The sequence below is a fragment of the Onychostruthus taczanowskii genome, unplaced genomic scaffold (genome assembly GCF_017590055.1).
Source record: "Onychostruthus taczanowskii isolate IOZ18803 unplaced genomic scaffold, ASM1759005v1 scaffold14, whole genome shotgun sequence".
In the NCBI taxonomy this organism is placed as follows: Eukaryota; Metazoa; Chordata; class Aves; order Passeriformes; family Passeridae; genus Onychostruthus; species Onychostruthus taczanowskii.
The window spans coordinates 4,574,450-4,590,306 of NW_024498573.1; the positions used below are offsets into that span (position 1 = coordinate 4,574,450).

At 43.1% G+C, this 15,857-nt stretch overlaps 2 protein-coding genes across 4 annotated transcripts; one reads left to right on the top strand and one right to left on the bottom strand.

Moving 5' to 3' along the window:
• Window positions 1-498: 498 nt before the first annotated feature.
• THG1L (tRNA-histidine guanylyltransferase 1 like) lies at window positions 499-6,682 on the bottom strand. Of its 3 annotated transcripts, XM_041398018.1 has the most exons (6): window positions 6,498-6,682; window positions 5,601-5,777; window positions 5,031-5,200; window positions 4,246-4,334; window positions 3,560-3,667; window positions 499-3,009 (listed from the first exon to the last, which is right to left on the bottom strand). In XM_041398018.1, the coding sequence occupies exons 1-6, from the start codon at window positions 6,680-6,682 to the stop codon at window positions 2,848-2,850; spliced, it is 891 nt and encodes a 296-aa protein (XP_041253952.1). In that variant the 3' UTR covers window positions 499-2,847. The 3 variants fall into 3 exon arrangements, with proteins under 3 accessions (XP_041253952.1, XP_041253953.1, XP_041253955.1); XM_041398019.1 differs by lacking the exon at window positions 6,498-6,682 and having other exon boundaries at window positions 5,031-5,196; window positions 5,601-5,737; XM_041398021.1 differs by lacking the exon at window positions 6,498-6,682 and having other exon boundaries at window positions 5,031-5,105; window positions 5,601-5,667.
• Window positions 6,683-6,808: 126 nt separating this feature from the next.
• On the top strand, window positions 6,809-14,597 carry SOX30 (SRY-box transcription factor 30). The gene is made up of 5 exons (XM_041397793.1): window positions 6,809-7,633; window positions 8,942-9,181; window positions 10,425-10,598; window positions 11,843-12,320; window positions 14,228-14,597. Exons 1-5 carry the CDS (start codon window positions 7,027-7,029, stop codon window positions 14,595-14,597), a joined length of 1,869 nt encoding a protein of 622 aa, XP_041253727.1. The 5' UTR covers window positions 6,809-7,026.
• Window positions 14,598-15,857: the final 1,260 nt, after the last annotated feature.

The window sequence follows — 15,857 nt, forward strand, 5'->3', positions numbered from 1 at the left end:
GGATGGTGGCAAACAATTCGCGGTGACAGGACGAGGAGCAGCAAACACAAGAAATTTCACCTCAAAATGAAGAAGAACTTTACGTTGAGGGTGGCAGAGCACTGGAACAGCTGCCTGGGAGTGGAGTCTCCCTCTCTGGAGACATCCCAGATCCACCTGAACACGTTCCTGGATAACCCGCTCCAGGTGTCCCTGCCCTGGCAGGGCAGGTGGGCTGGATGGTCTCCAGAAATGTCCCTTCCAACCCTGACAAATCTGTGATTATTTGCAGTTACCCTTCACTGGTGCAACCCTCCCCTGCAGCCCAAGCTGGGGACCGTCCCCGGATGGGGGACCAAAGCCCCCTGCCCCAGGCCATGAAATCCACCTGGGCAACTGGCGGTTGCAATGTCATTTAATGCGCAAAAAGATACACAGGGCACAGTAATTTCACTGAGGAACAGCAAGGAAATGCTTTTTTATAGGTTTTACTATAATGATTCACCATCTCCATTACTGTTTCATAACAGGTTCCTGTACCTTTAATGTTTCTTGTTATGGCAATACATCAGCCACAAGTTGTTCACCTTCAGAAGAAACACTTCTTTCTTCACTGGCTCCCAGTACAGGACTCCTGCACAGAAATACCCGTGTGTTGTGTGTGCCACCAACACCAGGCTGCTGCTTGAGCCTTGGGAATAGCTACTTTCCCCTACTGCTGCAGAGTCATAGAAATGCACATCTTACACATGAAGATACCACAGGGAGTTTCTTTCTCTAGCATTTATCTTAATACAAATTAAAGGCCATGGTTGTACAGATAATCCTGATCATGGTTCCAAAGTCTGCATCCATATGTGAACAGCTATGTTGACTTGTTACATATTATTGTAAGAATGAGTTAATTAGAAAACACTATGACCTAATACAGACCTGTTTTTTATATACACACACAATGTACATACATAAATATACTGTAGGATGTATCAGGCAGCCATAATATATAACACAAAAAACCTATATAATACTTTCCAACATAAATCATGGCTGCCAAATTATTTTTTTAATCTTTCATTTGTTACCAGGCTGAGTAAATTCAGCTGTTACCAGTTCTGGAACAGCTGCTTCGTATGTAATGTCCAAAGTCAGGCACCAAGCAGTAACACAGAATTTCAAAGTCAAGTAAATTGCATTTATGTTAGAAGATAAAAAACCAACAAAGTTCTTATGAGCAAATAACTGGTGCAATGATTCATTCTGAATCATTATCTTACCATCAAGCCACATCCTCTTCTTAGGAATCACACAGCCCATTCTACAAACTAAAACCAAAATACATTCTCTCATTGCATGTACTTAACCAGTACAGAGAAGTAGGGGGGAAGCCCTGTGCTATTATAAACTCACAGACTCATTGCCTAATCTCAGGAACAACTCACAAAGTTGAAGTTTACATCAGCACCTGGTCAGGGTTTGTTTTTTTTTTTTTTTAAAAACCACCAAAACCATATTGCCTTAAATGTGTAAGTTCTTCTTCAAGAAGGGGAAACAGAGTAGGCTGATAAGAGAATTCACAGGAATCTAACTCAGTACTGTGATCTTCTTCAGTCACACTTGATTCTTTCTATTTTTATGGCCATGTCTTTGTTAGCAACAACTTGCCCAGTTACTGTTCTGGATGCTTTTGCAACCAGCTTCTTTAAAATCAGTAATAGCCATATAAGCACCTATCATTATAGCTGTATTTCTACACTAAAATCGGTTATTTCCCTCAAATTCCAATTACACTGGGAAAAACCCCTCTCCATGAGCAGAAATATTTCTGCTCTGAGAGGTCAATTTTGACAAAGAGTCTTAAGTGACAGTTAAACCAGAACAGAACTGTGCATGGAGCAGGCAACACACACTCCTCCCTTCCCTCTAACAAACGTGGATTGGCAGCACTGCTCTGTCTGTGTCATTCCCAGGCAGATCAGAAAGCAGCAGCACAAATTTTTGTTGGCTCCCTCTTTCCAGGCACCTGGAATGTTCTGCTGTGTTGTGCTGTATTTTTTTTTAAAATATGCTGTGTTGTGCACAACAGGAGACAGGTGAATTCCCAGGCCATGGAATACGAGGAAAGATATCCACCCATGTCCTAACAGAATTCCAGCCTGTGCAGTACCTTTATTATTAACTTCACTGCTTGGAACTGTCACCACTTACTAGTTCAAGTCCCAGGAATGAGAAAGGCCACATAATAAAATACAGCAGGGAAGGTACTATTATTTATATTTTTTAAAAGTATAAAAATCCTGTACATTTGACAAATACTTTTAAAATCAAGCATAGAAACCTGCTGGGCTACTCCACTGCATTTCAATAAGAATCAGACATCAGGCAGCTGAACTGTTTGTCACTCATCTGACTAAACACACCAGTCTTGAAATTTAATACTAAATCCCAAATGAAGTATTCTGGTCCATCTCAGTTAAAACAAAAATCAAACTAATAATTTTCTGTTCAAATATTCAGGCTTTTTTATAGTTCAGCAGTACAATAAAATACCTCATTGTTTAAATGCTATAGAAATACACGAAATTTCTACATACTGTTTTTACAAATACACATGTACAAGGCAGGAACAGTCTTAATTCATGATGAGTTCTTAACATTCAAAATATAGTATGATTTTAGCCTTCCATGTGGGCATATCCTTGTATGTCAGACAGCACCAGTGTCTTCTTTTTAGGCAGCAACAGTGCTAAACCCTTCTGTAGCTGCTGAAGAGGGTTCCAGGTCAAACTCTGCCAGCCACCATTTGTATTCCTCACTTGCCAACAACCCAAGCAGAGCAAAATGTAAACTACCAGTTATGCTCATCAGATATCAACTATCCTCAGCCAGAATCTCAGGATATTCCTCCCAGAACTGGTCCCCAATGATGTCACAGTGCAGGGGAACAACTTTAGTCTTAGTACGGGTCACTTCCACTTCTTTTTCTTCTTCTTCCTTTGGCAGTTTTATTTTCTTAGTGATGACTTCATTAATCTGAAAATGACACATTAGCAGATATAAAAGGCTCCAGAGTGGATTAAATAATTCTAATGAAAAAAACAAAGGACAGGAATTTCTCCCACTAAATCAATGATGCAATCGTAAAATAATGAACATTTACAAGTTATCTTAAAGCAGAAAAGGACTAAGCCAACTATGAGCTGAGCCACCTTATTGAACAGAAGTTTGTAATTCCTTTGCCATGGATATACTTGGGATCTAATCCTGGGAAGGGCCTGGCCCCAGTGATACACACATTGTCATCTGTTGATACATGTTTCATCTCAATAGTCATAATTTGTATCTAAGCCAAACTGCAGAGTCTGGTTTTTATATTATGCTCATAGAAACAGCTCTGAAAAACATCTCCAAAACAATGAGTCATCTTACACACACTGATATGGCAAATATAGTTAATTTTAAGATATATTTATTCCTATACATACACTGGAGATACATGTGGTGCTCTTACAGCACAGTCTGTCTGCCACACTGTAACTGTTTAAAATATCAGCCCAAAGCAAGTGGCAATAGGGTTTTTTACCTTCTGCCATATTAGCACAGTTCCTTTTCTATACATCAAAGGTTCATTGTTGTAGTTGATGTTGAATTCAGAAAACAAGATTTCATTCTTATCTCCAGCCAAAGTTCCCTGAGAGGAAAGAAAAAGAAAAATACTCTTAGAGAAAACAAACAAATTATATCTCTATGATAGAGGAGGGATCAATACTGGAAAGAAGACAGACATTTGTAAAGGTTCTTCACCTTTACGTCACAAGATTTAATTACTTTTCTCAAGAGAGGAATTAATTCCAAGAGGGTTTTTATTACATTTTCAAGACAAATGGAAGACAGTCAACAGATTCCAGGAGAAAACAGGAATAATCTGCTGAAGTCTGCACAAGTCAAAACACAACAGAAGGGACTGGCAATCAACAGGACCTGAATTCTGCCATTTTTCCTCATGTGTTTGGAAAGTGAACATTTTATGACATGTCTAAGATTTCTGAAATTGCTAACTAAGAACTTAAACCCTGCTAATACTTGACCAAAATGACAGTATTTGCTAGTGATATTAATATCTGCACAACTAAAGAAGTTGTTGACTCCATCCACAAAATTATTACAGTAAGAACAGACAAGCCAGGGCTGCTGGGCAGGCAAGACACTTTGCAAATCTTATGATTTCATTTTTAGCTGTAAAAAACCATGACTTGAGCAGACTCTTACCCGGAGCCTCTCCTGTGCTTGCCCTGGTGTCAAACCACCTCGCTGCACAAGCATCCAGAACACTGTATTATAAAGGTTATTAATATGGCCTAGAGAAAACAGAGAAATGAGTGTGAGGATGGTTATTTACCAAATCTGAGTGACTACTTAGGAAAAAACAGCTTTATTTCCAGAGCTGTAGCCAAGAAACAGCCAAGAGTAATGGGGCATTAATATAATCAGTTTCTAAAGATGACACAATGTTGCTTATAATACATTTTTAAGATACTGTATATCATGACTAGAAGACAGATTTCATAAATGAAAAAGGCACAGCAGAGGCTGAAGGATGTTTATGTATAATGTAAATTATTTTCATTTGACAGTAGGGACTAGGTACTGACAGAGGTCTACAGACAAATCCAGTGGTCTGTTCTAACATGGAATGTTCAGCACTTTTGATTAGTACGTGCTGTGAAACTGAATATTCACATCCCTTCATTAAAGATTACCTAGGCTAAGCCAAATCTGAACATCAAAATTAATTTATTAATTCTATTAGCAGTTCTAATATTTCTTGTGCTGAATTCACTCTCGGGATACAATAAATTTAGTTGTAGCCTGAACACTCCAAATTTCAGCCAGTACCCATACAAAGCCCAGAACAAATGTAATACTATTGAAAACTATGACCCTACCTGTTCTTTCACTGACAACTGTATATACAAATACACTGGCAGAAAAGACATTTCTATTCAGAGAAATGAACTCAACTGCACAAATCTCTCTTTTCTAGGAACACTTACAATCTGCTTGCCTCCAGCTGAGGTAGTCCTTCAAATTCTGGTTGCTGGGATACAACACAATTCGTCCATCAAATCCTGGTGGGTACAGAAGCTGCTGGTCCTTAAAGTAATCCTTCCAATAGAACACGTAACTTGAGGAAAACTGGGAGACCACATGAGTCATGAACTTACTTGCAAACACAGAACAAGAGGAAAAAAGAAAGAAATACATTAGTGTTGTTATATATCTGTGCTTATCTGAGGTATCAGTAGTGGTAACTCTAGTGGAGGAATGGCACAGAGATTTCTGAACAACAGAGGTACTGAGAATTGCAACATTTTCTTAAAGCATGGCTGTTTATAATGTTTTGATTGTTTAAGTTGTTTATATAACTTTTATATAAGCTCTGTATTACTGAACATATTTTCCTGAAAGATACGTGTAAAGAATCCACATTAAAAACTTGAACTAACTGCAGTGTAAGCACCAGCCCTCCTCCTAACCTCTGTGTGTAGATAAAGACAAACTTGAAGAAAAATTATAAAGAGATGTTAAAAACAAATTCACGTCAGGATCAAAGCAGCAGTTACCTTGCTCTTCTTTTAAACCACCTGCTCTTCTTTTTGAAAACAAAACTATATTCATCACTCTGTCCATAAGCAATAGCAATATCCTCCAGTTCTTGCATCACTGTTTGGGCACACTTGGTCATCAGGTGCAGAGCACGGTCATCATTTGGCTTTTTGAATTCATGCTGCTCAGAAAACCTTCAAAGCAAAAATGGTTGCATAAGAGTCCCTTAAAAAGCTAGTAAAAAATGCTAACCTATTCATTTTCCTCATATTTGCTTTATATGAATATTGATTTCCAGTATTCTGTCAATACTGACAAAAGAATTCTCTCCAGGTCTGAAAAGCAAGAACAAAAATCCTCATTATCCACTCTGGATAACCCATTCTCTTTCCCACCAGTATCTGACCCTAACAAGTCTTTCAAAGCAGCTGGTTTATGTATTTTAATTGGAAATTGGTAACAAATGCTACTTTCTGTAAACTCTTTTTCTCACGGGGTGTCTTTAATACAGAGTCGAGTAATGGTAGCATTATCAATAAACTTGTCAAAACTCAAGAGCTTTACCAAAACCAGAGATAATATCCCAGCAAAAACCTGTGTTATCTACCAGCCGAGGGAACTGTGCCCCATTTATGCTGAGGGAAGGCAAATGCCACACAGCCACTGACTCCAAACACCAGTACACATCCCTGGACAGCAGCTGCTGTCCCTCCCTAGCACACCCAAGGACCACTCCCCACCATCCGGCTCTGAAGCCGCCCGTGAAAACAAAATCCCGGTGGAATTCCGTGCCCTGGAGAGGCCGAGTGGGGGACACGAGGATGTCTAACCCCGCACCTGCCGACTGACACAGGCCGGACCTGCTCAGTCCGCACCCGCGGGGTCCCCGCACGCCCGCCCGGCCCTGCCCGCACCTGTGGAAGTTGCGGCCGTCCAGCCGCACCACGATCCAGCAGTTGGGCAGCACCGTGTCGTCCGCCTCGAAGTCCCGCACGTACTCGAACTTGCTCTTGGCCATGGCGAGGCCGCGGCAGCCGCGCGGGGAGCTCGGAGCGCAGCGGGCAGCGATGGCCGCGGCCGCCCGGCAGCGGCGCAGCATGACCGGCGCGGAAGCGGAAAGAGCGGCGCCCAGCCCTTCTGGGCGGCCCGGAGCAGCGCTCGGTGGTGCCGGCGGAGGGCGGGCGGAGCCGGCGGGCGGAGCCGGGGCCGGGGACTCGTGCGCTCCGGTCCGAGCGCGCCGAGCAACGAGCACGGGATGGGCGGTCGGGGCGGCCCTACCGGTGGGCGCGGGACGGGGGGACAGCGCGACCGAGCCGGCGGGGCTGGGGCTCGGTGCGCGCCCCGCGGTTGGTGCGGGATGCGGGTTCGGTGCGCGCCGGCGGCGCGGGGCCGCGGGGAGCGTTGGCGCAACGGTGGCGGCGGCCGAGGAGCGGCGGCGGAGCGATGGAGCGCAGGGTCAGGCACTGCCGCTTCCGCGCCCGGGCGAGCCCCGCCTCGCCCCCCAGGCACAGGGAGGTCGTGGGGCCCCTCGGAGGGCTGCGCGTCCAAGTGCAGGAGCACCCGAGCCGGCCCGGGCACAGCGAAGGAGCGGCGAAGAAGAGCAGGTGCATCTCGGCTCCGGCGGCGGTTGAGAAAGAGGCCCGGAGTGCTATCAGGAGAGAAAGGGACCACGAAAGGGGCAGCGGTGACCGCCAGAACGAGGAGAAGGTCCTGGAGCAAACTGGGAATAAGTCCTGGAAAAGACCTGCCGTCCAAACGGAGCGACCCAACGTGACCTATGAGGCCCGCCCAGTGAAGGTGGAGAAGAACGATGCCCCGGCTGGATCCCTGTGCGAGCTTGGGAACCCTCCTCAAGATCAGAATATCCCGGTCTTGTTTCAGTCCTTACCTCCCAGGTCCCACGTACAGCTTCAGGGCCCTCTTTCCTCGCAGCTGATGCATGTGACTCCAGTGCCGGTAAAACAAGTGCCAGTTCAATTGCAGCCTCTACTGCAGCGGCCAAAGATTGAAACAAAAAATGTTCCCCTCACAGTCCTGCCCTCGGATTCAGGTATTACGGTCAGAAAGAGCTTGCAGGGTGACTGGTTATCAGGCAGGAGAACACAAGTGGAAAGGTCATGTTCGAAAACCATCCCTTTGCATAAGCTGGGTTTAGCACAACTCTTGCACAGCATAAGACACAAAAGCATGGGAGCACAGAGTTCTGTAGTGGTTTGTTACAATCAAGGCAGTTTTGTCACATTCCTCCCTGTCTACATGAAACCCCTTAGGACAGCATTCAGAATTACACTGAGTTGTGATTGCAGTTTTAAGGTCAGGAATCTGCTTGATTTTTAAAGCTATAAAGTGGTCATATATCTCTCTGAAAAGCTCTGGACTGGTTAAATTAAGAGCATTTTGAAACATCTATATTAGAAGTTTTGGGTTTTTTTAATATCTAGACATTCAAAATTAATTACTTAAGCAAGGTCTTAAAGACTTTTTCCTTTTATCAGTGATGTGAAAGAGTTAATTTTTAAACCTTTTCCAGGAGCAAATTGCTTGCTCAGGGATCAGTTTTAAGGACCTGTGGATTCATCATGTTGCCAGCTCAATTTAAATGCAGCCTGTGTTTACAAAGAGCCAAAGCCAGGTATCACATAACAATCATTTGGAAACACATGTTCCTCCATGAGTGCCCAAATCTAAAAACAGGAAAAAAAATATATCTCAAAAATAACCCAATTCAACAAAACCCAAGGAGAAACCCAAAACAGCACCAGCCACGATTGAGAAGGCAGGGACTGCAGAACACATGTTCCTCCAACAAAATGAGTGCCCAGATCTAAAAACAGGAAAAAATATATATCTCAAAAAAACCCCCAATTCAACAAAACCCAAGGAGAAACCCAAAACAGCACCAGCCACGATTGAGAAGGCAGGGACTGCACAGGTGTGGGACTAAGCAGCCTCCCCATCCTTAGTGCTAGTCCCTGCATCCTTAGGGTTTTGGTTACGTAGTTCTAGTGGTGCTAATAAATTTGCAGTGGTGTGGTCTGTGCTATGCAATGATTAGTTTATCATTTCATAAGAAAACAAGCCAACTGAAATCCAAACTAGTGTTAGCAGTCCCTGTTTATATCCTTTTTTTTTTTTTTTTTAATTATACATAGCAAAAGCCAGGTAACTGATTCCTTGTGCAGTGACTCAGCAAAGGGCAGTGCAGGATTTTGTAGGAACTGCTCTCCAGATGTGCACTGAGTTTCATCTGTTCCAAAGCTCCGGTGATGGTGTTACCAAACACCCTGCGGGTGTGATACTGAGTGTGAGCTGCTGTCTCCCCTGGAAGGTGATGATCTTTCCTTGCCTTGTTGCACAGGGATGCCAGACACTCCATTCAGCAAGACCAAAAGCGGCCGTGTGAAGCGTCCCATGAACGCATTCATGGTGTGGGCCAGGATCCACAGGGCTGCAGTGGCCAAAGCCAACCCCGGGGCCAACAACGCGGAGATCAGCGTTCAGCTCGGCCTGGAGTGGAGCAAACTCACTGAAGAGCAGAAGCAGCCCTATTACGAGGAAGCTAACAAAATAAAACTGAGGCACAGGGAGGAATTTCCTGGTAAACATCTTAGTTATTTACCTGAATGATTTAGAAGTGCAGGGCTTTTTGGAAAATTGATCTCTTGCATTACGGCAGTTAATAAGAGATAGGGAAAAAAGTACAGATATTTCAAGCACACAATCCTTCTGGGTGCTTGAAATGATGAATTTTTTAAAGCATCCAAAATGCTGGTGCTTAGAACACTGCAGATGCAGAAGCTTTTTTTGAATGCTTTAATAGTCTAATGGCCAGAGAGTGAGTTTGTGTGGCCTGCTGCATCTGGGCAGCTCCAGAAACAGCTGCCCAGGTGGCCTGTGGTGACACATGTGTCCGTTTCTTAAAAGCAGGAAAGGGAAATGTCACAGGAAGCACAAACAGCATTGTATTCTGTGGGATTCTTCAACATGTAGACTTCAGGTTCCCACATAATGGTGTAGAAAATGTTTCACAGCCTTTTGTCAAGTGTTAAAATTTGTACCCTTAACAATTTCATTTATCCAGAAGATAACAGAATGTAAAATACTTTTAAAAAAAGCTGTTGAGACACCAGGTATTGTGATCCTTTCTCTCTCTGTTGTCATAATGCTGCTTGTTCATGATCCTTCCTAATCTGTCATAAACAAAGAAAAGAGCATCACTCTCCCTCTCACCTTGCTTGTTTCAAAAAAAAAAAAAAAAGTTTAAAGTTGTATTAAGAGTTAACCTGTGTAAGAAACCAAATAGCTCAGTGTAAATTCATAATATATTCTTATGACTGTTAGTGTTTGGTTAATGTTGTCAGGCAAAGGCAAACCTGCTCTTCCACAATCTGTCCAGGGTTCCCAGTGGATATTTTCAGTTATGTCTTGTAACCTGCAGATATACATAAGACTTAAGGGGTTAAGGAAACCATAAGGAAAGACCACATTTTGAGTAGCCATGGTTTTCCTCCACACTGCCCACAGTATAGTGAGTGTCATGTTCTTCTTAGAACAGCTGGGCCACATAATTCCCCAATGTTTGGTGGGTTTTTTTTGTCTCACAAGCAGCTACTACTTGGTAACTTCTAAACAATACCCAAATATTTCTGCTTCATTTCCATCTCCAGTAAAATTCCCCATTTCTAGCTCACAGAAACAAGTGGAGCATTGCCATTGCCTCAAGGAGCGGGTTTTGGATTTGTCTTATCAGATCCTTCAGAATTACAGATAGCATAGCTTTAGATAAATAATTAAACCATCCAAAATATTGGATGTCTGCATCTTTTTTTCATCTCTGACAGGTTGGGTTTATCAGCCAAACAAAAAGAAGTGTTCTCCACCACCTGGCTCCGCTGCATTTTCGGGCACTTCCCAGAGTACCATCACTACAAATCCAGCTGGCACCCTTCCCTTCTCATCACCTACTTATTCTTTTGTCAACACCAGTGTTAAGAACAGTATTGGACGTCCAGTCTGTGAGTTTTCAGTAGTGAATTATTTTAAAAATTCAGAATTTACCTGTTCCAGTAGTGACAAGGCAAGGGGGAATGGCTTCACACTGAAAGAGAGTAGGTTTAGATTAGATGTTGGGAAGAAACTTTGCTGTGAGTGTGAGGCCTTGGCACAGGTTGCTCAGAGAAGGTGTGATTATTTACCAACACTTCTTTCTACTTAAGATGCTAAGCTACAGCTGCTTCTTTCCCTTGTTTGGTCTCCACCTCACAGATACCCTGGAAGGATCCTTCTTTTTTACAAAAAGTCCACACTGGCAGTGAAGTAGTGTAAGAGCTCCCAGACCAGTGCAAGAGCTGATCTGCATATTCCTTAGAGAAAGAGCTCTGGCTCTGTCAGTGCAGGGATAGTGGATTTCACCTGAGCAAACAGCTCAGATCCAGGCAATGGCATTTTCCTCTTTAAGCATACTGGAAAGGACTGCTTTCTTTGCAATGAGACAAGAAAATGAAATGCCTGATTATTCTGTGTGGTAATACTTGGAGATACTAAAACAAAAGAATGCTCAGCTTTGTTCTTATGAAGTTCTGAGTTAGTGATGTCTGAAAATTGCTATGCAATGTGTTGTGAAATCTTTCCCTATAAAGGCAGTCCTGTTGATGAGGTGTGATTTGAAAGTGTACGTTGAAGTTTGTGCTCTGCAAAACATTTCAAAGTAAAAGTGTCTAGTGGGTACATTCATTGATGAAATAAGAAAACATATTGGGGATTAGGGTGGTTTAGGCTCCTCAGCACACAGATTTGTTATAAATTTGGCTCACTTCACATCAGTAGACTTGTGAGGTCTTCTGAGCTGAAGGCACACTCCATCCCATTGGTGGGGCCTTACTAGGACAAAACAGAGCAATGGACCCACATCAGCCACTTCCTTCCGCCTGGCACATCAGTGAGTGAGTGAGTGCAGTGTGAGGTCTTCTGAGCTGAAGGCACACTCCATCCCATTGGTGGGGCCTTACTAGGACAAAACAGAGCAATGGACCCACATCAGCCACTTCCTTCCGCCTGTGGGTTTCTGTGCAACGAAGCTTTCATGTGTGGGCTCCAAAACCATCTCTCAGAATGGTGCCACATTAGGTGTATGACATGAGTTGCTGGGAAATGTTTCAGGGGGAATTATTCTGTACCCAGAAATGCTGTGGTTTGCTGTCATGCTGTTTATCAGAACTCTCAGTTCCTGTCTGATAAGTAACTGTTTTATTTCCTGAAGGTGAGTCTCCTGCAATCCGTCTGCCGGCTTCTTCCATCCAGCACGCTGTGCCCATGACCCTTTTCCAGACCACAGCTGCAAGCACCACCTCAGTGGCTGTTGCAGTTCCAACCCTGCCCCTGCGCTCTGTGGTTTCATCACAGCACTTTGCTGAACCTGCTCAGACAGAAGCTTTTGTATCACCTGGGCTCAATTTCTCCCTGAAGAGACCTGCACCCGTTTTCGCTGAGAGCTTCAGCAACAGAAACCCAAGTAACATCAGCAGCACTAGTGGCAGGTTTTCTGTCTCTAACAATGAGATCCCAGGGATTTCTGTTTTTCCTAGAGGCATAGCTCTTCCCCAGGCTACCCCTTTTATTCCCTCACCTGCCTACGTGTCTGCTCCCATTGGACAACCAGCCAGTTTGTTTGGAGGAACGCCTCAGTTTCCATTTTGCCACCCTTCCTTTATACCTGGACCTCGCTGTTTCCCCTCAAGGTAATGAAACCATTTCAATACCAGTAAGAAAAAATGCTGACAGGCAGAGAATCTTTTCACTTGCAGACAGCAGGTGGAGCATTCAGAGGGAAAGAAGCTCTGACCTTTCTGTAGCTGCTGTGGGCTGGGACCCCCTGCCCTCAGTCTGCTCGTAATACGTGCCCAGTTACTGAAGGCTCCATAGAACTGTTGCAGTAATTGGCACCCCCAAGGCCATGGAAAACAGAAGTATCTTCTTTCCTTTATGGGTCTAAGTGCAGTTGATTTCAGCAGAAGAGCATTAGGTAGAGATAATGTAAATATAGTTTGAAAATGGTCAGATAGAATTAACGTGGGTGTGTCCTGGAGGTGTCTCCTGGGTACACTGTGATTGCCATAAGTACTAATATTTCTGAAACCCAGCCTGGTGGAAGTGTCTGCAGAATTCCTGTGTAAGTAGTAATTCCTAGTTCTTCCTTTTCAGTCAATCAGAGGTCCCCTAATCAAAGAATTTCCAGGCTAACAGATGTAGTGTCCTGTGGGTGTTTGTGTGTGAGCACGCACAGGACGCAGCAGTGCCCTGGTGCAGGTGGCAGCTCAAACACCAGGCATCTGATGCTTATTCTTTACAGGGCATCATTTTGCTTTCATGACTCTGCAAGAGCAAACCTAACAAATTATTATGATTTTTAGACTTAAATTTTGCCTGTTTATGCACTGTTGTTCTCACTAGTGGCAGCAACCAATATGTTCCTGTGGCAATAAGATCACCTGGTCTTCTTTAATTAGGGCTCATGATGACCCATCAAACTCAGAAGAACTTAATGAGCTGACAACTGCAATACAAGACATTTCTGTTTTTGAGGTCCTTTAAGGAAACACAGAACACATATTCCCAAAATTGCAAAAAATTATCTTTGCTCAGCCCTTGGTGAATGAAATGAGATGGTTTTGTCAGACCTCTGAGAGAGAAGAGTTCTTGTAGCATAAAAGACTGTTTTGATTTCACACATTAATGGACTTCTGAAGTCCATTAATGCCAGCTGAATACCAGCTTTGCTAATGCCAGGGTCTTTCTAATACAATGATTTATAAGTTCTCTGTCCTATAAACTAATTTCTTGCATACAAGACTCATGATTTCTGAACTGAAAGTGCAGATGTATGCACTAAAAATTTAAATACTAGATTGGAATGTTGATTAGTCCCCTTGAAACCTCAAGAGATATTGTATCAATGTCTTTACAATGCCTGCACTGTGGAGTTCTATTACTTCTTCACATATTTTTTTTTCTTCACATGTAGTGAATTGCTCTAAAACACTGTAAATTACAATCTCTGTGTCTTTCTGCAGCAGAATAAAAATTCAGGCATCTGCCACTGGAGGAATACAGTAACTTCCTGCAATTTACTATGTGGTTACTTTTTAAAAATTTATTACTGTGCATTCTTTAAATATTAACATTGACAACCACATATTGGGCACAAGGACTTCCTGTCCTGTTTGATAACAGTGTAACAGATGTAAGATCTCACTAAAAATTACAAATAAGAGCATTTTACCCCAGGTCTGTCACAAAATTTGGCATGCAGAAATTACACAAAGTGACTTTTGATGCTTTTTAAAATTAATCTGAGTATGTTGGTTAACTCATTGTATGCTGGTTTATCTATAGTATTATTTGATTAATAAATACAGTGGGGTTTATGTTTGTTCTCAGAGCAACCTTGTGTGTGCATGAGGTTGAAGAGATGCTTGTGCACAGAAATGGAATCTGAGTTACTCTTGTTCTGGCCCTAGTGCTGAAACTAGGCATGGTTTTAAATTTTTATGTTTTAAAAACAGGATAAGCTGAGTAGCACAGAACATCAGTGTCCTTGTGCAGCCCTGCATTTCTGAAAGCCAACCTTGAATCTCTTCCCTTGCAGCACATTCCCACTCAGAGCTCCGTTTGGCTACGGGAATTTCTCCAGCTCGGTGCCTCAGTGCTTTGGCTTTTATGAGGAGAGGAACCAGAGGCAGGAGGTGATATTTTCCACTCTGGATGAAGACTATCGTTTCAGGGCATACTCAGAAGAGAGGCTGTGTGAGAACCAGCGTGTCTGTGGGAGCCCTGAAGTCGTGTCCTGTCAGAGCACCTGCAGCGAGGAGCGAGTTCTGAGCCCCCTGCCGCAGCTGGACGTGGAAGTGGTAGAGGAGGTTTTGCCATCCCCCCCATCTACTCCCTCCAGCACTTACATTGTCAATGTAACTGACAGTGATGAGGAAGAGGAAGTAAAGTTTTTTCAAGTATTGTAATTTTTAAAACTTATTATAATCCAAAGAGATATTATAGAATGGGAAATAAATGTTTTCCTCGACACCACTTTTTCAGTCAGTGTGTTCAATGGGAAACCCAGGTAGCTTTAGTAAGTTGCACAGGTCCTCATCTTTTGAAGAGTCTGATGAGCTGTTTGTATAAGAGGAAAGTCTTATAAATAGCATAAAATGCCTGTTCATGTCTGAATTCTCACTGAAAGCTGATATGGCCTGCAGGAATGCATGTGGCCAAATGTACAAATCCCTTCACAAGTGTGTTTTGGGGTATAAAACAGCTGTTTGTGAGATTATTCTCTAGATCTAACTTCCCTCTTCTCCCATCTTTCTTTTTATACCCTGTGGAGTAGGATATCAGACATAGTTCAATGCACCAGAATCTAGAATGGTACACAACTGTTGTGGTTTATTCTACCAAGGCCAGAGAAAGGGAAGACTGGTTTAACATACGCTGGATATATTAATGGGAAACTACTTGTGAGGGTGATCCCTTCTTCCCTCCCAGCTAGAGCTGATGTCCTGGAGTGGTTGTTAGGGATCTGTGTCTGCAGGTCTGTGTCACTGCAGCCAGCCCTCGGATGAGCTCTCTTGAAGGCTCTTCTGTCTTGTCTACACCAGAAGTGAAAATTACACAAACAACCCACTCAAACCTGGCTTCCTCTGCATCATCCCTCAGCATGTCTGGCAGCCCTGCAGCTGGGAAAATGTGATAGAAGAGGTTTTTAGTTCCCATTTCTAGGTGATTTTCAGCTCACCCACAAATTTTCCCATAATGCAGATTCCTGAAGTGCCAAGTATCTGTGCTGTTACTTCTCCTCCTGAAATGTGGGGAGTGGCCAATGTTGGCAGGGCCAGTGCCTTGGTGGCTGTGTGTCCTCCTGCAAGTCTTCATGGCAGTGCAGAGGGTAATTGGGACATAAGAGGGACGTGTTCTACTCTCTTATAATTATTTTATTCCTTACTGTTCACCTTAATCTAAACTAAAAGCCACCTTGCTTCCTTTGCAGCTTGAAAAACAGATGAAGAATTTCTGTACAAAGTTTGTTTTCCTCTTGCTACTGTAAAAGTCTAAAGACACTTGGTGCTTCCCAGTACATCACTGCTATTCATTTACAGAGACAATTTTCTTCTCCAAAATTACTGGACAGTTTTATGGAGTGGATGTTATTAAAAGCCCTTGTGCTGTTATGCCTGTTTCCCTTTTCTTATTAGAATTAACAATTTCAGTATAGGCACTGTTGT